This window comes from Geotrypetes seraphini, chromosome 5, assembly GCF_902459505.1.
Source record: "Geotrypetes seraphini chromosome 5, aGeoSer1.1, whole genome shotgun sequence".
NCBI lineage: Eukaryota > Metazoa > Chordata > Amphibia > Gymnophiona > Dermophiidae > Geotrypetes > Geotrypetes seraphini.
Window position 1 is genome coordinate 83,142,511 of NC_047088.1, and position 23,111 is coordinate 83,165,621.

General features: G+C 41.9%; 1 protein-coding gene across 4 annotated transcripts in view; it reads left to right on the forward strand.

Annotated features, from left to right (window-relative positions):
• ELF4 (E74 like ETS transcription factor 4) overlaps window positions 1-23,111 on the forward strand; it is a 228,603-nt gene that overhangs the window by 136,239 nt on the left and 69,253 nt on the right. For all 4 annotated transcript variants that reach the window (XM_033943935.1, XM_033943936.1, XM_033943937.1 and 1 more), the window contains exons 3-4: window positions 1,406-1,577; window positions 20,670-20,777. In XM_033943935.1, the coding sequence (XP_033799826.1) occupies window positions 1,406-1,577; window positions 20,670-20,777 (280 nt within the window). The remainder of the gene's footprint in view (window positions 1-1,405; window positions 1,578-20,669; window positions 20,778-23,111) is intronic.

A 23,111-nucleotide genomic window follows, 5' to 3' on the forward strand; every position in this document is an offset into this window, starting at 1 on the left:
TTAGTAGTATATGAACCCTGAGCAATAAGTTCAGGCAGCATCAGTTGGTATGGTTTCAAACCAGTCTGTTTTATTTACAAATAGAAGCATTTTCAAATCACTAGGACATCTAAAAAACGGCATAAATCAGCATTTGGACGTCCTAATCACCAGGACATCTAAGTACCGATGTTTGAAACCACCTTTCTGAATATTTTGCAAGGTGTCCTAGTCGCTGTGCATCCAAAACTAAAGGAGGCATGTTGGAGGAAAGTTGTGAACGGGCTTTTGGAAGGTTTTGAGCATGCTTAGACATGGGCATCTTCTGGTGATAAACGTTTCCCAAGACGTCCTGGATGGAACTTAAACATCCAGAGCTAGACCTGTTTTATAAGTGCCAAAAAGGAACCCAGATGAACCAGATGACCACTGAAGAGATAAAGTAATGACTCCCCCTCTATACTCCCCCAGTGGTCACTGACTCCCTCCCTCCCCACGAAGCTCTGAATGAAACATTTCATACCTGTCACTAGAATAGCAGCACTTGATATGGGAAATCTTAGTAAAGCAGCACACAGGTGTATTAAGTAGCCTGGTGGGTGGGCTAGTGAACCATAAAGAGGAGGACCTAGACCCATAAGCTACTCTATCCATAAGATTTATGGTGGAAAGTGTGAGCCCACCAAAACCCACCAAAATCCTACTATATTGCCATATAGGTGCCACCTGCAGCCATAAGGGCTATTGGGATGGGAAACAGGTGGGTATAGTAGGTTTTGGAGGGCTCAATATATAAGAGAGTTATGTTGAGATGTACATTTGGCACCCTTGATGTGAAGTTCACAGCAGTGCCCTCTAAGGTGCTCCACTGCTCTGTTGGTATGTCTGTTTGGCCAGTCCATTACAACGCTGACCCTTCCAATGTCCAAAAGGTCTGGATTTGGACATTTTGAACTTGGATGTTTTTGTGGTTGAAAATGGCAAAGTTAAGACATCTTAATGTCGGACGTTATTTAATTGGCAATTTTTGAGAAAAAAAAAGTATGTCTAGCGGTTTTGCTTGTTTCAAAAATGAACGTTTCTCCGACTCTGACTGCGGGAAACATCCAGTCAGTCTTAGATGTCCTATTGAAAATTCACAAGAAATGCATATCCTTCATGTGTTTTGAGACAGTAATGATAACAGTAAAAGAAATTACTCCCTAGAGGTATATTTTCTGGCTAAAACAATTATTGACATCTCCTCCTCATGACTCCTTTGTTGTGCCTTACTGAAGCAATGGCAGCACTTCTTGGGAAATGCACCATTGTAGAACGAGTTTCTACTTACATGAACTGATAGCTTATCTCAATTGTTTAATTCTGAAAAGCTTTTCATTAACAGTGTTTTCAGCTAATCCCATATCTTGGCTTAATTTTCCAATAGCTTGATGACCCATCCATGTTCCCAGCCGTGATTGTGGAGGAGGTCCCCAGTACAGACCTGCTACATGTTTATTCAGGCCTAGAATCGGATGAGGCCCCCAATGGAATAATGGTAGACAGCAATCTGGATGTAGCGGATGAAGAAATCATAGGGAGTAACGTAAGATTATCAGGTTTGTACTAACAATCATTTGCACTACTTGTTTCATTAGGGTGTGCTAATTTTGGAGATGTTATAATTTAAAAAAGCACTAGTGAAAAATGGTACAATTTTATGTGGAAAATCAACAACTAGTTTTAATCCCTTCTTTTACTAAGCCACGGTAGAGGCTTCTACTGCTGCCTAGAGTGCTAAATACTCTGCAGCTAAATACCTGCAGCTGCCCCGGCCCGGCTCACCCCCGGCAGGGTCATCAGCTCTTCCTCAGTGGCCGCGTTGATGTTCGGTCACTATGGACTCCCCAGGCTCAGGCTGAAGTTACAGGCGGCACTGAACTTGCGGCTCTTGGAGCAAAAGCCCTGCCTACAGTGTTTTCTCAAAGCCGTGGGCAGCATCTTCCATGCGCCTCCTGCGGCTGATCTGGAAGCGTTCTCTCTGATGTCGCAACGTCAGAGGGAACACTTCCGGGTCAGCCGCAAGAGGAACATAGGATCTGCTGCTCGCGGCTTTAAGCAAACGCTGCAGCAAGACGGAGGAGGGAGGAGGGAGTCGGCAGAGGAAAACATTGCATCGTGAGCAAGGCCGCACAGAATTCTTCATGGGGCCACATGCGGGTCGCGGGTTGGACACCCCTGTTGTACAGTGAAGAGGAACAGGAAAGAAGAGATGCATTGGAGAAGATATTGAAGATCAGAGGTGAAGGAGATGAGATGACACAGCTTTGAATCAGCAGAGTGAGACCCAGGAAAAAACACCATCCATCAACACTGAGGCAACTACACTCACCCAGTTACTTGACTGGAGCTCCGGAGTTTCTGAGCCTCCTCTTATCTATACCATGACAACAGCAGGCTGCTGGCATCAACATTTAAAAATGAGATAGAACAGCTTTTAAACTAGAAACTGGGAGAAGGCCAACAGTTGCTCAAAAGAGCATGGTTTGGAATAAGGCTATGTTTAAAAGAAATCACCATAACAGGGAAGATAGGGCATCCATGATAGCATAGTTGCAATAGAGACCACAGTAGACCAGATGTCCTTAAATACAGAGCAGACTGATTTTAAAGATTGCAAATTATCTATGTCAACTGCTGACCAAGTTGTAAATAGAAATTACATTACATTACATTAAGGATTTCTATTCCGCTATTACCTTGTGGTTCAAGGCGGATTACAAATGGATTGTCCGGAGATTAGAAGTATTTAGAGAGTAGTTTGTACATTTCTTTGAGTTGCTAAGGATTACATCTGAGTTGTCATAATATTGGAGGTACATATGTAGTAGTTGCAGGTGATGCAGGTGATGCTTGGGACATTTCTGATTGTGTTAGTTCGGTTTTATGTGTTTTTTTGAATAGAAGAGTTTTTATTTCTTTTTTGAAGGTTTTGTAGTCTGGTTGTGGTCAATAGGATGTAGAGTTGTGGGTCAAGTGTTCCAGCTCGAGTGGCTAGGAGGTTGTCGTACAGTTTTTTTCTTTTGACGTTTTTGGTTGGAGGGTGTGTGAATGGTGCGTGGGTTCTCCTATATCTGGTTGAGGTGGATTGAACTAGTCGATTGTTCCAATAGGCTGGGCTGTCTCTGTTTATTGCTTTAAATAGTAGGCAGTAAAATTTGAAGTGTATTCTCGCTTATATTGGGAGCCAATGTGAGTCGTGGTATGCCTCTTTGATGGGGTCGAATTTCTTCAGTGAGTAGATCAGTCTTAAGGCTGTGTTTTGTATTGTTTGTAGTTGTTTTATCATGGTTGCTGTGCATGGGAGATATAGTATGTTGCAGTAGTCTATTAGACCTAGGATTAGGGATTTTACCAAAAGTTGGAATTGTTTTCTGTCGAATAATTTTCTGACTTGCCTCAGGTTTCTCATGACTGTGAATTATTTTTTTTTAATTGTTTTGTTGATTTGGGGCTGCATTGTACAGCCTCTGTCTATTAGCACTCCCAGGAGTTTTAAAGTGGGTTGGAAGTGGTATGTTGTAGAGTTTATGACAAGGTTTGTAATGGTTGGAGTTTTGTTATTTTCGAGTAGGATGAAGTTTGTTTTGTCCAGATTTAGTTTTAGTTTGTGGTCTTTCATCCATGTTGCTATTGTTTCAAGTGTTCTGTATATTGTGTCTGCCATGGATGGTGTTGGTTGATCAAACGGAAGGAGAAGGGTAATGTTGTCTGCATAGCTGTAGGAGGTTAGACCTTGTTTGTGTAGGTAGAAGCCGAGGGAGGCAATGTTTAGGTTGAAGAGTGTGGGATAAAGAGGTGATCCTTGGGGTACTCCGCAGGGGTTAGACCATGGCTTGGATTTTTCTTTGTTTTAACTCTATGTTCTGGATTGTAGGAATCCTTTAAACTATGATAGTACCTTACTACTGATTACTATTGAGTCCAGTATTTGTAGAAGGATGTTATGGTCTACCAGGTTAAAGGCTGCGGAGAGATCTAGTTGGATAATTAGCATTTTATTTTTTTTGCCTGTGCTGAGGTGTTGTCTGGCGGTGTCCATGAGTGAGACTAATAGGGTCTCAGTGCTGTGGTTGGTTCTGAAGCCTGATTGTGTTGGGTGGAGTAGGTTGTGGTTTTCTAGGTATGAGTTTAGGACTTTGGCTATTGGCTATTTGGCTTTGGTATTGAAGCTATGGGTCTGTAATTGTATAGTTGGTCTATTTCTCCTTTGGGGTCTTTTAGGATTGGAGTGATGATGATTTTGCTGAGGTCTTGTGGGAAAAGGCCGTCAGTTAGTAGGGTTTGTATCCATTGCAAGAGCAGGGTGCGAAATAGTGTACTGGAGGCTTTCAATAGGTATGGGGGGCATTGGTTGAGGTCGCAAATTGAATGGCTGAATTTGTAGAGTTTGTTGAAGTCTGACCATAGTATTTGTGAGAAGTGGGACCATGTTCTGTGTGCCGCAACTGCTTCTTCTATGCAGGGTGTTGTGATCTCTTCTAGGTGCATAGGTGTTCCATTGAAGGTGGATCTTATGGATGCGATTTTGTCTTTGAAGAATGTTGCTAAGAGTGTGGCTGTGGGTGTGAGGGTGTTATTGCTTGTCATGTTGGGTTTGGTGTCTGTGAGTTCTTTTAGTAGTTGGAATAGTTTTTTTGTGTCTTGAGATTCTTCTCCTATTTGCTTTGTGTAGTATGTTTTTCGTTTAATTTTTGTTTGTATTTTTGGTTCAGTTTTCTCCATGTTGTTTTTGTGGAGTCTTGACTGTTTTTCCTCCATTTTCTTTCTAGTTGTCTGCATTGTCTTTTTAGTAGGAGTAATTCATTGTCGAACCATTTGTCAAATTTTCTATGGATTTTGGTTTTGGTCTGTTCTGGAGCTAGCTCATCTAGGGTTGCTGCACTTAGCTGGCTCCATTGTGTGATGAAGTTTTTGGGGTTATAGTTTTGGATTATGGCATCTGTTTTCATCCAGAATTTGGTGGGGGTTGATGTGTTTACGTGAGATGTAGGTTATTTTTTGTGTGTTTGGTTTGTTTTTGTTGTTGATCCAGTTGATAATGACAAACATTGTTTGAAATGTCTGTATGCAAATGCCAGAAGCTCAAGAAACAAGATGGGAGAGTTAGAATATATCGCACTAAATGAAAAGGTAAATATAATAAGCTTATCTGAGACCTGGTGGAAGGAAGATAACAAATGAAATGCTGTAAAACCAGAGTACAAAATATATGGCAGTGATAGAATGGATCTTTTTCACTGAAAGGGTGGTTGATCGCTAGAATAGTCTTCCACTTCAGGTTATTGAGGCCAGCAGCGTGCCTGATTTTAAGGCCAAATGGGATAGACAAGTGGGATCTATTCACAGAGAAAGGTAGGGGAGGGTCATTGAGTGGGCAGACTAGATGGGCCGTGGCCCTTATCTGCTGTCTATTTCTATGTTTCTATGAATTGGTAGAAGCATATCAATATATGTTAAGGAGGGTCTTGAATTGAATAGATAAAAAATTCTACAGTAAACAAAACACATCTTGAAACCCTTATAGGTAGAAAATCCATGTGTAAAGAGGAAAAGGATAGAGATAGGAGTGTACAATGGTCTACCTAACCAGGATGAACAGACAGCTGCTGAAATGTTATCAGAAATTAGGGAGGCTAACAAACTAGGTAATACAATAATAATGGGTGATTTCAATTACTCTGATATTTACTAGGTAAATGTAACTTCAACAAAGCACACCATGTGGAGCCATTTCCTGGACACAGGAGTGTAAAGTTCAAATGCTTTATTTTCATTTACATTTGAATTTTACACTCCTGTGTCCAGGAACTGGCTCCACATGGTGTGTGCTTTGTGGACGTCTCTTGTTTCTTTGTGGAAGCCTGGTCTTTTGCCACTGTCTTTATATAAGAACATAAGCAGTGCCTCTGCTGGGTCAGATCAGAGGTCCATCATGTCCAGCAATCCGCTCACGCGGCAGCCCATCAGGTCCAGGACCTGTATGGTAATCCTCTATCTATACCCTTCTATCCTTTTTTCCTTCAGGAAATCATCGAATCCCCTCTTAAACCCTGATACCGTACTATGTTCTATCACACCCTCTGGAAAAGCATTCCAGGTGTCCACCACCCTTTGGGTGAAGAAGAACTTCCTAGCATTGGTTCTGAATCTGTCCCCTCTTAATTTTTCCGAATGCCCTTTCGTTCTTGTAGTTTTTGAAAGTTTGAAGAACCTGTCCCTCTCCACTTTCTCTATGCCTTTCATGATCTTGTAAGTCTATCATGTCCCCTCTAAACCTCCGCTTTTCCAGGGAAAAGAGCCCCAGTTTCTCTAATCTTTCAGCATATGAAAGGTTTTCCATACCCTTTATCAATCACGTCGCTCTTTTCTGTATCCTCTCGAGTGTCGACATATCCTTCTTAAGGTACGGCGACCAATATTGGATGCAGTACTCCAGATGCGGGCGCATCATCGCCTGATACAACGGCAGGATTACTTCTTTCATTCTGGTTGTAATACCTTTATTGATAATACACAGCATTCTATTCGCCTTCTTAGAGGCCGCTGCGCACTGTGCCGATGGCGTCATTATCTTGTCCACTATTACCCCCAAGTCCTTTTCTAGGGTACTTTCACCCATTACCAGCCCTCCCATCATATAGCTGTACTTTGGGTTTCTGTTTCCTACATGCAAGACTTTATATTTCTCTACATTAAACTTCATCTGCCATTTCATCGCCCACTCTTCTAGTTTGTTCAGGTCCCTTTGTAAATCCTCACAGTCCTCTTTAGTCCCAACTCCACTAAATAGTTTGGTGTCGTTTTTATTACTTCGCACTTCGTCCCTGTTTCTAGATCATTTATAAATGCAGCGGCCCGAGTACCAACTCCTGTGGAACACTACTCGTGACCCTCCTCCAGTCAGAGTAGTGGCCCTTCACTCCTACCCTTTGCTTTTTGCCCGCCAACCAATTTTTGATCCATCTATGTATGTCTCCTTCCACCCCAAGGTTCTTCAGGTTCCGTAGTAGGTGTTCATGGGGTACCTTGTCAAAGGCTTTTTGGAAATCTAAGTATACGATGTCTATGGGGTCCCCTTTGTCCATTCGTTTGTTAATTCCTTCAAAGAAGTGCAATAAGTTCGTTAGGCACGATCCTCCCTTGCAGAAGCCATGTTGGCTTGTTTTCATCAGTTTATTTCTTTCTAGGTGCTCATCGATGCTGTCTTTTATCAGCGCTTCTGCCATCTTCCCCGGAACCGAAGTCAGACTTACCGGTCTGTAGTTCCCCGGATCACCTCTCGATCCTTTTTTAAAGATGGGCGTAACATTAGCTATCTTCCAATCCTCCGGGATCACGCCTGTTTTCAGGGATAGGTTACAAACCTGCTGTAGTAGTTCTGCTATTTCCTCCTTTAGTTCTTTCAATACCCTAGGGTGGATTCTGTCCAGGCCTGGAGATTTGTCAGTTTTTAATCTATCTATCTGCTTATGTACGTCTTCAAGGCTTACCTCCATGGATGTTAATTTTTCTGCTTGATCTGCGTCTTTATTTTCGACATATAAATGATCAGTTTTTGGGCTTTACAGTGCGAATATTCCTGATATGTCTCAGAGATCCCAGAGGCATAGAAAGGAACTCTTGGCATTAAAACCAAGAGTCCTAGCCCTGGGGGCAACTTTTTTGTTGAAATTTCCTGTGAAATGCTTTATTACGTATCAGACAAATAATTACTTGTTTTTGGAGCCTAAACAACTATTTGAATTTGTAGAATCTAGATAGGGTGCAACATCTGTAACTTAAGATATGTAACTTATCATAATCCAGCTTTAGTGCCAACTGAGTATTGCTGCTTTCTCGTTTGATTAATTGTATAATTTCTTTTTATTTCTTGAAGTCTGTTCTCAAAGTATTGTGGTCGATATAAGTGAATAGAAACTTTTCTGATTTGTTTTTTCTTTTACCTTTGGGAACTATTGATCTAATTCAAGTTGTTATATATTATACTTGATTATTAATAAGAAAAGTGATAAATAATAAAAAAAAAAAGAGGAAGGAAGACTAAACAGCAGCCAGTATGGTTGACAAGTGAGGTGAAGGAAGCTATTAGAACTTAAAGAAAATCCTTCAGAAAGTGGAAGAAGAATTACATTAGGGATTTCTATTCCGCCATTACCTTGCAGTTCAAGGCAGATTGCAAAAGAATTATCAAGGAAGTATTACAAAAAGATCTTACCAAAAAGAAATCTGGTCATTTTCAAAGAGAGCAAGAAATGAGTTTGGCTATTTGTTTAGGGTAATTGCCTTTAGTGAGAGGCGGTGTTTGATTCTTGCGGTGTTATTTCTTTTTCAGGGATTTCTTGAAGAGTATGGTCTTTATTTATTTTCTAAACGTTTTGTAGTCTAGGGATGCCGTCAGTAGATTGGCGATTTGGTTGTCTAGTTTGGCTGCTTGAGTGGCTAGTAAACAGCATAAGAAATGGCAAGTCAAATGTAAAACGCTGATAAGGAAGGCAAAGAGAGACCTTGAAGAGAAGATTACGTTAGAGGCAATAACACATAGTAAAAACCTTTTAAGTTATATTAAAAGCAAGAAGCTAGAAAAATAATCAGTTGGACTGTTGGATGATCGAGGGGTAAAAGGGATGCTCAGGGAAGAAAAGTTCATAACGGAGAGATTAAATTAATTCTTTGTTTTGGTCTTCACCGAGAAAGATGTGGGGGAGATACTTGTGCCAGAAATAGTATTCAGTGCTGATGAATCAGGGAAACCAAAACAATCTCTGTAACACTGGAAGATGTAATGAGACAATTTGACAAATTGAAGAGTAGCAAATCACTTGGACCAGATGGTATACATCCCAGGGTAATAATAGAATTGAAAAATGAACTTTCAGAGTTATTATTATTGTTTATTGTTAGCTTCTATACCGTTACTAATGACTGGGAAGTCAATTCAGAGCGGTTTATATGAGCTTCTGTGGAGGTATTATAATACACAGTTATAAAGAGCTTCTGCGAGCTGTTACAATACATGGCTCTATACAGAGTTATAGGGGCTTCTGTAGCAGTGTTACAATACAGAGTTATTAATACAAGCATAATTATGGCACAATCAATCAATCATCCTACTTATGTTACCAGCACATCGATCATCCTACTTATATGTATATGTTCATATCAAATCAATCGTCCTGCCTATCTTCACATCTAATACAGTATTAGGTTTATTATTGCAGCTAAGTACACAATATTTACACACCTCCTAAGGAGTTTGGCCTATTCAACTAAATATAGTCTATATACATGTATCTGTATCGTTTTTTTATGTTTATCTTTGAAGTATTGTCTTCCTCAGAGTCTAGTTTTCTGGGCTTCAGCCCTTGGTCTATTTATATCCTATTGTGTTCTTCCTATTGAGTTCCTAATTTTTTTTTGGGGGGGGTTAGCCAACTGTCTACTCTGTTGTTTTATTGGTTAAAGTAGTCTATGAAGAGTATGGTCTTTATCCCCTTCCAGCAAGGTATTGGAAATTTGGAGAGTAGCCAATGTTATGCTGATTTTTTAAAATGGTTCCAGAGGTGATCTGGGAAATTATAGAATTGTGAGTCTGACATTGGTGCTGGGCAAAATGCTAGAGACTATAAAGGACAACCTTTCCTTTTATGAAGCCACGTTAGTGTTTTTTTATCGCTGGCCATTGTGGTAAAAGTTCCGATGCTCATAGGAACGGTATGAGCGTTGGAGCTTTTACCACCATGACCAGCGATAAAAAATGCTAAAGCGGCTTCATTAAAGGGGGGGGGGTTACATAGCTTATACATAAGCATGGATTAATGACACAAAGCCAACATGGATTTAGTAAAGAAAAAATCATGCCTAAGCAATCTACTACATTTCTTCAAAGGAGTGAATAAACATGTGGATGAAGGTAAGCCGGTCGATATTGTGTAGTTGAATTTTCAAAAGGCATTTGATAAAGTACCTCATGAAAGACTTCAGAGGAAATTAGATTAGTCATGAGATGGGAGGTATTGTCTTCTTATGGATTAAGAACTGGGTAAAAGATAGAAAACAGAGAGTAAGATTAAATGATCAATATTCTCAATGGAGAAAAGTATATAGTGGGGTTCTCCAGGAGCCTGTGCTGGGACCACTGCTTTTTAGCATATTAAATTTACTGATGACACAAAGTTGTTCAAAGTTGTTAAATCACAAGAGGATTATGAAAAATTGCAAGAGGACTTTGCGAGACTGGGAGAGAGGGCAACAAAATGGCAGATGATATTTAATGTGAACAAGTGCAAAGTGATGCATGTGGGAAAGAGGAACCCGAACTATAGATATGTGATGCTGGGTTCCATGTTGGAATTACCATCCAACATGGAACAAGGATCTAGGTGTCTTCGTTGAGGATACGTTGAAACCATCAACTCAGTGTATGGTGGCAGCTATGAAAGCAAATAGAATGTTAGGAATTATCAGGAAAGGAATAGAAAATGAAGCTGAGAATGCTATAATGCCCTTGTATCGCTCCATGGTGCAGTTGCAGCTGAAATACTTTGTGCAATTCTGGTCACCACATTTCAAAAAAGCTTTAGCGGATTTGGAATAGGTACAAAGAAGTGTGATGAAAATGATAAAAGGGATGGGAAAAGCTAAAACGTCTAGGGCTCTTCAGCTTGGAGAAGAGACAGCTCAGGGAATATATTATAGAGGTCTATAAAAAAAAACTGAGTAGATGTTAATCTCTTGTTTTACTCTTTCCAAAAATGCTAGAACTAAGGAAGCTACTAAGTAGTAAATTTAAAACAAACTGGAGAAAATATTTCTTCACTCTGTGTAATTAACCTCTGGAATTTGTTGCTGGAGAATGTGATGAAAGCAGTTAGCTTAGCAGGGTTTTAAAAAAGTTTGGATAATTTCCTAAAACAGCCTTTATTAAGATAGACATCGGGAAATCCACTGCTTATTACTAGGGTAAGCAGCATAATATTTGTTTTAGTCTTTGGGATCTTGCCAGGTACTTGTGAACTGGGTTGGCCGCTGATGGAAATAGGATACTGAGCTTGATGGACCTTTGGTCTGTCCCAGAATGGCAATTCTTGTGTTTTTATATTCTTATCAAGGCATTTCTGAGCAAGCCCATGGTGGTTCCAAACTGGCTATCACACACCCAGTCCATAAAATATGTATAAAATTGACAACTGTGGCTGCTGGTTGTGTGTACAATCAGAAGAGGAGAGAACATTATATTAGGAGTCAGAGGAGCATGAGTCGAAACAGAAGCAAACAAGATATAGCCTTATTGCTGGATTTTGTTAGATAACATTAAATTAACTTCATAAATGACATTTTAAAGACAATTATGTGGCCACAGATGTAGTTCAGATTATTTGTACATTCAAATAAAAATTACTTAATTTCTGCATATTTAAACTGTGATTTAATGTAGGTGAGACTCATTTCAAGTAGTTTGTGAAGATAGCTTTAGATTCAGCATGCAAAACTGCATAATTTGCTCACTAATAGTTTGTAAAGTCTGAAATTATGTGACTACAGATGTAGTTACGAGTATTACCGTATTTGCCGGCGTATAAGACGACTTTTCAGTACCTTAAAATCCTCCCCAAAGTCGGGGGTCGTCTTATACGCCGGGTACTGTTTACATGCCCTTACTTTACATACCCTAACATCTCCTTCCTTACCTCCTTACGGTGCTTACGGTACTAGTAAACCTGCCGGGACATCAGCGGGGCCATGGCGGGACATCAGTGTGACAAGGGTGCCAGCTCCTTCATCCTGCGCAGCGGGAAGCAGCGACGCTCTGGCCCCACCCCTTTTCTCTTTACTACGTCTCTCGCACATGCGGCCGTGTGTGGAGTCTAGCCCTTAAGGAAGTTGCGGGGGCGAACAGGAGGCTTTTGAAAGCTTTTAAAGGGAAACTGTCATGCCAGCAAACTTGCTAGGGACTTGCCCGGCACTTGCTCTCTCCCTCTATGTGTTATCTTCCTTCTATCATTGACAGTTTCAGTTTGGTTAACAGTTTAGAAAACAAATAGCATGGCAGCTCCCATGGGTTTATTGTTCTATTCAGCTTTAGTGAATTAATTAAAATTGTTGAAATAAATTCTGATGTTCTTTTAAGTTTTATTTGTTGTGCAGAAGGTGTGCGGAAGAAGGGGTAGTCTTATATGGCGAGTATATAACAAACTCTATATTTTAACTGTAAAAGTTGGGGGGTCGTCTTATACGCCCAGTCGTCTTATACGCCGGCAAATACGGTATTTATCATTTCTATAGTGCTGAAAGGTATACGCAATGGTGTACATTTAACTTGTAATAGACAGTTCCTGCTCTGAAGAGCTTCCAATTTAATTTGGACAGACAATTTCTAGCAGAAAGAACAATAGGATGGGCATAGGTATCTTTCAATGAGTGGGAGTTAGGAATTGAAAGCAGCCTCAAAAAAGTGGGCTTTTAGCTTGGATTTGAATACTGCTAGTGATGGAGCTGACATAATGACTCAGGCAGCCTGTTCCAGACATATGGCACAGCAAAATGGAAGGGATAGAGTCTGGAGTTGGCAGTGGAGGAGCAGGGTACAAATAGGAGAGACTTACCGGATGAATGGAGTTCACGGAGAGGGGAGCATGGGGGAGATAACTGAGGAGAGACATTGAGGGACTGCAGAGTAAATGCACTATAGGTCAGTAAGAGGATTTTGAACTGTATTAGAAAATGGATGGGGAGCCAATGAAGTGACTTGAGGAGAGGGGTAATGTTAATATGCCAGCTCTCGCAGAATACGAACTGTGCAGCAGAATTTTGAATGGACTGAAGGGGAGAGAGATGGTTGAGTGGAAGACCTGAGAGAAGCAAGTTGCAGTAATCTACACAAGAGTTGATGAGAGTGTGGATAAAAGTTCTGGTAGTGTGCTCAGAAAAGAGAGGTCAGATTTTGGTCAGGCTTTAGCGGTTTGCTGGAACTGAGGGTAGAAGGAGAGAAAGGAATTGAAGATGACACTGAGGTTGTCAGCTGACAAGACAGGGAGAAGGAGAGTGTTGTCCACAGAAATAGAGAAGGGGGAGGGGGAGGTGGGTTTAGGTGGAAAGATAAGAAGATCAATATTAGCCATTTTTTGACTCAGGTTGAAAATTTAGGTGTGAAAATTTAGTTTGCCCATTCCTGAGTTGCAGTTAGCCAGGCAGTAGTTTACTCAAAGTTGCTTGTTAAAATGGAAATTATCGGTGCTAATTAGTGTGTTATTCAGTTAAATTGTGCATGCAATTTGGGTACATGGCCAAAATTCCACGTATGATTTTTGGCACTTTTTATAGAATTAGAGGGATAGTATGGTCACCTCACCAATATTGCCTATGTAGTTTAGGCCTGCTGTTCATCCTGCTCTTACTCCATTCCAAACCTAGCCCCATATTTATAGTTGTCTAGTCACATTTTTGGCTCAATACTATCCGTATAATTTATAAACATTAGCGGACCTCTAGTTGGCTAGGACTGAGGGTAATCGCTGAGGCAGGTACATAACACTGGACAGCAAATTTTTCCAAAAGATGTGCTTCCTTAAAACAAACTGGTGATTATGATAGACTCTTTCAAAATAAACACAAATATAATTGATGCCTCTGAACAGTTCACTCTAGTTGGGAAACACTCGTCTCATCTCCTTATGGCTCCATGGAACAACTGCAGCCCCTGTACTTTTACTCTTCCTTACTTCCCCCATAGTCCTTGGATAAGGACGTAAGGCTGTGGTGGGCCCATGTGTGTGGGGGTTTCCCCACTTACTGCTTCTTTACAGCACATCCTTCTTAGCTGGGATCCTAGGACAGGAGTCTGATTTAGTCTATATGGCTCATCTCTTGTTTTTAAGTTTTATACTTCCTTGCAAAAACTCATAATCAAATTCTGTTGGACCTAATGTACTTCCTACTGTTACACTGTGAATGACATCTGGTTTCTGGAGCAGGGTCCAGAATATTCTATCTGCAACAGCAATGACAAGGCATTTTATACACCAGTTATACATTACAAGTGAACATATAATTTTTTTTTACAATCAGCCCAATATTTTATTTCTCATGGGTTTTTTTGCTTTATGAAAAAAATAGAGAGAGGTGGAAATAAAACACCTTTTTATGACCGTGGTTTCTGTTTTTAGAAATCCTCTTTAGAGCTCATGCTTCAGCTGTTCACACTATTCTTATTCATGAGAAGAAATGAGGTGTCCGTTATGGAGACCCTCTCATAGCATAGAGATTGGTTCAATCAACAGTAAACAATTTTATGTGCCACAATCCCCGTTAAAAATCAATCAATCAATGTAGTTCAGAGAACAATCGGTGAAATGCAATTCAAAACATATTAAAAGCACAGTAAATCCTCCCTCTGTCCTTCAGCTCTAACCTATCTAATCCGGAAAGAGGAATGCTTTCAACAGTCTATGAAAGGTTAGCAGATTGAACTTACTTTTAATTTCAGCTGGGAGTTTATTCCACTATACTGGCTCTTCTACTGAAAATGCTCATGAATGTACTGTTGCAATAACTGAAAACATGAAGGATCCATCAGTGGTTTTTACTAGAGCAAAATGACTGCACAGCCAGACACCAGTCAAGTCTTTCACTAAAATGCAAGAGAAGTTCTATCCTTTAAATATAAGCACCAAAAGCTAAAATATAAAACTGGCCAACAAAAAAATTTTTTCTTTGCTACTGAGAACTTAAGAAGTGTTCTTAGTTAATTTAATGACGCTGATTTCAGATCTGTAATTGAAATTCAGCTAGCACATCAGGTTTCTGAGATACACTTATTGATTTTTTAGACAGTTTGCCATATCGGCAAAATATTGCCAAACTTGTGTTAAGGAGTTTACTCTGAAAACAAACACAAAGACAGTAAGGAGACATGTAATAGCATATATTTATGCCTCTCTTAACTCACACAAAAGTGATGTCAGCATGTTCAGAAATGTTTGAAACACTTGCTTTTATGCTTGTACTGTACATTTATCTCTCTTAGCAATAACTAACAATAGTCTTCCATCATACTGGGATTGAACTTTCCCTAAGCTTTCCATCACCTTGATATCTTGATGAAATCTTTCCCCATGACATCACCAAGATTGGGTGGGAAGAAGTTAAGGTGAGAATGTAAGAAGTGCATTTTAAGTGATATTTTGGCACCTATTAGCTGATATGCTGTCAGCATGTTCTTCACAAGCTCAGCATAATTCTCTGATGTGTGATTACCAAGAAAATTCTGAACAACCAGCATGAATGCTTCCCATGCTGCTGATTCAGCTGGTTCAGTTTCTGTTTGAACGCATTATCAAGGATCAGTTCATGGATTTCGGGTCCAGCAAAAACACCTTCTTTAATTTTGGCTTCACTTTTCTCGACACCAAAGGTACTTCTTGGGTGCTGAAACGCATCACCATTTCTGTCCATTGCCTTGACAAAATTTTCCCACAGACCGTGTTAATCCGTAATAGCAGACAGCGCAGCACACATGAGGTGTCCACGCTTTATCTTGGTCACCAACTGTTGCAGCCAAAATAATGCTTGTATGCACTTTGAAGTCTGCTGGACAGATTCTTTCGCTGATCTTGTGCAGTAAATTGTCTGCGGCATAACAGAAATTATCAGGATGGTTAACACAACCTCATCTACTCATAATAATTATAATATCTTAGACAAAACAAACAAAATATAAAAATTCACAGGTAGAAAAAGCAGCACAGTCACTTTTTAGTATAAACTTTCAAATTACCTATATATGTGATCGATGAGCTGTCCTAAAATGCAATATTGTGTTACAGAAACAGTAAAATACAGACACTTTACGGTAGCGTTATTGATGAAAATGATATAAACAGAAACTGACGAATAACTTAAAAACAGGATGTTGATAGATGAAAACTGTTTTCAGATTTAGAGTCTGCATGTGGCCTGGTTAAGATACAGGTGACAGAACGCCAGAAGCAAAATGCTTGTTGACCAATGTAATTGGTTCCTGACTGGAAGCCAGTGCAGATCTAACAGTGCAAACTAAGGCACTCTGTGCCCATATACCACTGCATTCTGGACCAACCACAGTTTCCTCAAGTGATTAATCAGGTAACTCTAAAGAGAGGATATAGTAGTAGCCATGCTACATATAACCAGAGCCCTTATCATCTTCACTGTACATAAAGTTGATTCATTCAAATATGATTTCAATTATCAATCATACCACAATTTAAATTATACTGAATATATCACCAGTGATATTTGCAACCTTATCAAAACAGCATCATCGGTGACCAAACTCAAATCTTTAACCGAGTCTTTTAGGGAAATTACCACTGAGTTGACCATCATGGCAGTAAGAACCCTTCTCTAGGGTCTTAGTGGGTAGGGATTAGAAGAGAGCCTACTTATGCTGGGGAAGGACTGAAATGGAAGGAGGCAAACTGCTACAGTTTCTTCTTTGATAGGTGGGGAAGTGCTAGGCAGCTGTGTTACATGACTGGCAAGTAGCATGAGTGCATTTGTGCTGTCTGTAGTGGCATAATAAGCGGGGTGCAGTCCTTCCAGGCACGGTCTTCCCCGGGACGCTGGCACCCCTCTTGCTCTCTGGCCCCCCTTCCATGCAGCGCAACCCTTCCCTTTCCCCAGTACCTTTTTATCTTCGGCACGAGCAGCCACAAAGTAGCTGCTCGTATCGGCTTCGACGCACTCTGATGTCACTTCCAGGACTCGTGCCTAGAAAGTGACATCAGAGAGAGCACTGAAGCTGACACGAGCAGCGACTTCATTTGCCCTATATCTACCACATAGTACTCTGTGCTACAAGTATCTGCAGACAGCCAGTGGCGTAGTGGGGGTGAGCGGTCCCTCTCCTGCCCTTCCCCGTACCTTTCTATCTTTGGCGTGAGCTGCTCACGCCAAAGATAGAATGGTACGGGGAAGGGCAGGAGAGGGGCCGCTCACCCCCACTACGCCACTGGCTGTCTGCAGATACTTGTAGCACAGAGTACTATGTGGTAGATATAGGGCAAATGCTAGGCCTGCCCCTGCATTCATTGCTCAGGATTAGAAACTGGTTGATGGACAGATGCCAGAGGGTGGTGGTTAATGGAATTCGCTCGGAGGAGAGAAAGATGAGTAATGGAGTGCCTCAAGGATTGGTGCTGGGTCCGATTCTGTTCAATATATTTGTAAGTGACATTGCTGAAGGGTTAGAAGGTAAGATTAGCCTTTTGCGGATGATACCACGATTTGTAACAGAGTGGATGCCCTGGAGGGAGTGGAAAGCATGAAGAAGGATATGCAAAAGTTAAAAGAATGGTCTAATGTCTGGCAACTAAAATTCAATGCGAAGAAGTGCAGAGTGATGTATTTGAGGAGTAGAAATCTGAGGGAACCATATGTGTTGGGGGATGAGAGGTTGATAAGCATAGATGAAGAGAGGGACCTTAGGGTCAGTGTGTCTGAGTATCTAAAGGCTTCTAAACAGTGTGATAAGGCAGTTGCTGTAGCCAGAAGGATGCTAGGCTGTATAGAAAGAGGAATAAACAGCAGAAGAAGGGAGGTGTTGATGCTTCTATATAGGTCATTGGTGAGGCCACACTTGGAGTATTGTGTTCAGTTTTGGAGGCCGTATCTGGCGAAGGATATAAAAAGACTTGAAGCTGTCCAGAGGAAGGTGCTGAAAATGGTAAGGGGTTGGAGCCAAAAGAAGTACGAGAAGAGACTGGAAGACCTAAACATATATACTCTAGAGGAGAGGAGGGACAGGGGAGAGATATGATACATTTAAATACTTGAATGATATTAATATAGAACCAAATCTTTTCCAGAGGAGGGAAAATGGTAACTAGAGGGCATAACTTGAGGTTGCAGGGAGGAAGACTTAGGAGTAATGTTAGGAAATTCTTTTTCACGGAGAGGGTGGTGGATGCCTGGAATGCCCTTCCGAGGGATGTGGTGGAGAGGAAATGGTGATAAAATTCAAAAAAGCGTGAGCTAAACACAGAGGATCTCTAATTAGAAAACAAATGGTATAAATTAAAGAACTAAGGCCAGTATTGGACAGACTTGTACGGTTTGTGTCCCATATATGGTGATGCGTGTAGGATGGCATCAGTGGGAGGGCATCAATGGGAATTTGGAACATAAGATTGTTAGTGGCAAGACTTTACAGTAGATATCATGCAACGGGATGGTTGGATAGGCTGGAGTGAGCTTAGATGGCAACTTCAGCAGTTGGAACCTAGGACAATACCAGGTGGACTTTAGTCTATGGCCCAGAAATATCAAAGAAGAGACAAGTTAATTTAATCGTGTATTTTTTAATGAGAATAACTAGTGGGCTGACTGGATGGACTATGTTACTATGTTATGTTACTATATAGACATCCCAGTAGAGCAGTGAGGTAGCCTAGGGGGCACTGCAGTGAACTTCACATGCAATAGAAGATCCCAGATACACATCATATCATAACCCCTTTATATTGTATGGTGAGCCCTCCAGGTATAGCAAAAAATGTGTTGCGCCCATCTGTACACCACTACAAAAGCCCTTATGTCTGCAGCTGTTACCTTTATGGAAGTTCAGTATGTGTTTTGTGTTTTTTGAGGTGCTCACACTTTCCATTACTAGTGTACCAGTTAGAATGGGATATGGGCCTGGCTCCACTGTCCACTGCATTAACCACTGGGCTACTCCAGAGCCCTGTTTGCTACTCTAGGAGGAATGGTCATTATATCTGCAGCTGTCATAGAGCCTATTATGTACTGTCACTTTTACCTCTTAGAAGGTGGGAGGGGGTCAGTGACCGCTGGGGGATGAAGGGAGGTCATGTGTTTATCCCTCCAGTGGTCATCTGGTCAGTTTGGACAACATTTTGGCATTTAAGGCCTGTTTTACAAAGCCGTGCAGCAACAGCCCCGAAGCCCTTTAAATCTTTATGGGCTTCGGGGCTGTTACCGCGCTGCAGCCTCTAGTGCGGCTTTGTAAAACAGGCCCTTAGTCATTATTGAAACAGATCTAGCCTAAAATGTCCTATTTTTGCCCCAGATATTTTTACAATGTTCCATTAAAATAGAAAACCCGATTAAAACACAATCAAAAAATTTTTATTTATTCTGAGGCACTTACTGGTGCCTACTTGCACCTAACCAAAACGTGGGTGTGGTTAGGGGGTGACGTATGAGCCTGGATTGCCTCAGACGCCAGTAGGTATTGATGTTAGACACCAGTAAATTAGGCCAAGAAATACCTAATATACCGGCGTCTAAATTGAGTTAGGCAATGCTAAGTACAATTTTACAAACAACATCTAAATTTGATGCTGATGTAGTAGATCCCTGGTTACAGATAAGCTCTTTCCTTTGTTCTTAAATTCCTTTATAATTATTGCATTGCATGTTTAGTACTTTTCATCCACTGAAAATATGTGAGTGAAGGAGTTTTTGTTATGCCAGTAATCACCCCTTATATTGCCTACCATTTCATGGGAGACAGTGAGGTTCTGAACTTTTTCCTCCTCACTTTCATCGTTAGTGACTGTTTTCAAAGTTGTGGTGAATATCAGGTTTTTCCTAAGTAGTACACTGTTTGCAAATTCCGTATCTACGGATCACTTATTCGCGGTTTTAAATCAAAAAATGCATTTTCATGTTTCAGGCTATTTTAAGCCCTGTAAGCCCCCCCTTAAGCTCTACCTGGTGGTCTAATGGGTTTTCAGGGCAGGAGCAATCTTCCCATGCTTCTGCCCCGTGCAAATCGCTCACAGAAAATGGCTCGAGAGACTACGGGAGCTCAAGGCAGCCATTTCCTGTGAGCGATCTGCACGGGGCAGGAGTGTGGGAAGATCGCTCCTGCCCCGAAAACCCGCTAGACCACCAGGTAAGGCTTAAGGGGGTGCTTTCAGGGCTTAAAATAGCCAGGGAAAGCGGGGGCTAGGAGCAGAACCGGCCCGAATATTATTCGTGTTTTTTAAATATTTGCGGGACGGTTCTGCCCCTAACCCCCGCGAATACGGAGGGGGAAGTGTATTGTTGGTTTAAGTGTTTACACATTTATTCTATTTGGCTTGAGTTTGTTTATAACGCCATTATAATAGAAAAACACCCAAATTGTAAGCCTGCCCTAGTCCCACCCAGAACACACCTCTATGCCCCCTCTTTGTGCCATTTTCTGGACTTGTTCTTGTTTCAGAAATGAGCCCTTTAATCTGTCCTAAATTGATATAATTTGGGTTAACCTATGAATTAATGCATGTTAAGTAAATTTGTATGCATTACATTTTGTTTTGTCAAAACGAATGTGTGAAAGGGACCAAAGTCTGAAAATTAGGAAAATGGGCCATCTGAAATGAAAAAGTTTACCCTGTGCACATCTGTAAAGAAGAATGAAATATTGTTTCTACAGGCATTTTCATTTCCTCATTCACCAAACCGCCATCGTCCACTAGTTTCTAAAACTGAAACCCAGCTAACACATACCGACAATAACATGCAGCTGTGTAGAAAAAGAAACTATGACAGCTTGTTCCACTATGATACTGTAGTTGTTCAATTGTATCCAAATCTGAAGAATTTTAAGTCCTATTATTAAAAGAAATAACCTCTGAACTGATACAGTCTTGCTTCCCATATAGTTGAAATCACCAGCCGTAGTCCAGATGGAGCGATGGAGACCACTGAGGCGGCAAAAACTCTTCTCAATATGGAATCCCCAAACAACATTCTTGATGAGAAACGCATATGTGAGTCCTACATTTGCATGTACAAGTCTCTCCATCCTATTTCTCTTTATTGTAGTGATTTGATAGTTCCAGATCCTAACCAACAGGATCGACCAGTCTGGATCTTCCTCCAATAGCATTAATGGACTTCTAGTTCCAGTTTCTTAAGACATGGAAGACTACAGCTAGCACTGGACTCAGTTATTGACATTAGTCATTTGCAGCAACTACTAAGGTGTTCAGAGTTACATTGTCTTTAATACTGTAGAGCAGTGGTCCCCAACCCTGTCATGGAGGACCACCAGGCCAATTGGGTTTTCAGGCTAGCCCTAATGAATATGCATGAGAGAGATTTGCATATAATAGAAGTGACAGGCATGCAAATCTGCTCCATGCATATTCATTAGGGCTATCCTGAAAACCCAATTGGCCTGGTGGTCCTCCGGGACAGGGTTGGGAACCACTGCTATAGAGTACAGAGATTATGATCCCTGAGGCAGGCACTCGCAGGCAAAATACAAATCTGGGTTGGGTCTCTTTTGCTCTATCCAAAATCCTTGGTGGAATTGCTTTATTTTTATTTTTTGTTGGTGCTCGTGGTCCATCCCTACTTTTTGTGCTAGGCATAGGATTTTGTGCTAGGTTCTCCTAGGCATAGGATTTTTGTGCTGTTTGGCCTTTTTGTGAAAGTAGAGATGCTGCCGGCAACATGTTCTCGGGTTCTTGTGGTTGCTTCTTCTTCAAAGCAGTGTGTTCTGCCTACTTTAACATACGAGCCTTAGAAATGGGAAGCTACAGTTGCAAACCTAGGGGTGTGTCTTTGACTGTGTCCTCACACTGTTAGTACTGGTGGAGGATGTGGTTAAGGTGACTAACAGTAGGTTTTAAAGATATTTGGGCAGGGGACAAAGGGCTAGATTCACTAACCTTCCAATCTGTGTCCGATCCGTGGGCAATTGGAGGCAGGCCGACCAATTCACCGACCATCTTCATGCAAATGGGGGCGATCAGAGGCACGCCTCCATCCGATGACACGGATCGTTGGGTAGCGATCCCGACGCATGCGCAGACCGTCTAGTATGCCTGTAGATGGTCTGCATATGTATTTGCTGTCTGATTTTTTAGAACTTTTTTTACTGGCCCCGACTCTCCTGCTCTCTGCCGCCCTTCCCTGCAGTACGAGCCCGTGGTTTTAACCTGTTGTTTTAAAGCGTGTTAAAACCACAGGCTCGCACTAGAGGGAAGGGCGGCAGAGAGCAGGAGAGTCAGGGGAGGCAGAGAGCAGGTCGCGGCAGAGAGCAGAAGAGCCGGGAAGGTAGAGAGCAGGTCGCGGCAGAGAGCAAGAGAGCCGGGGAGGCAGAGAGAGTTGGGGAGGCAGAGAGCAGATCTCAGCAGAGAGCAGGAGAGCCGGGGAGGCAGAGAGCAGGTCGCAGCAGAGAGCAGAAGAGCCGGGGAGGCAGAGAGCAGGTCGCGGCAGAGAGCAAGAGAGCCGGGGAGGCAGAGAGAGAGTTGGGGAGGCAGAGAGCAGATCGCGGCAGAGAGCAGGAGAGCCGGGGAGGCAGAGAGCAGGTTGTGGCAGAGAGCAGGAGAGCCGGGGAGGCAGAGAGCAGGTCGCGGCAGAGAGCAAGAGAGCCGGGGAGGCAGAGAGAGAGTTGGGGAGGCAGAGAGCAGATCGCGGCAGAGAACAGGAGAGCCGGGGAGGCAGAGAGCAGGTTGTGGCACAGAGCAGGAGAGCCGGGGAGGCAGAGAGCAGGTCGTGGCAGAGAGCAAGAGAACCGGGGAGGCAGAGAGAGAGTTGGGGAGGCAGAGAGCAGATCGCGGCAGAGAGCAGGAGAGCCGGGGAGGCAGAGAGAGAGTTGGAGAGGCAGAGAGCAGGTCGCGGCAGAGAGCAAGTTTATTTCAGGGCTGCAGGGCTGGCAGGACAGCCGGAAAGGATGTGAGCGACTGGTTCCCCAGCAGTCGCTTCTTGTTGATCGGCTAGCCTAGTCAGTGTTCAAGATTTTTGTTTAGTGAATCGCTGCCTGCCTATTTTGCATGCCGTTTCCCCTCATTTGCATGCACGGATCGGAATCAGATCGGCACAGAGGTTAGTGAATAAGGCTGGAGGAAAATTGGGACGCAAACCGATCAGTACACAGTCGGTTTGCTTAGTGAATCTAGCCCTTAGTTTGATTAAATGTTTGATTTTCTTCTCTGCAAGGTATGCTGAGGGATAGAAGGCACTTACAGAAGACCACCCTTATACTCTGATTGTTAACTGAGGATTAGATTGATTGCATCGTTCCTATTTATCTAATGGAGTTCTTTTTCTACTTTTTAAGGTTATTTTAATGCTTAGACTTGAATCCAAATTAG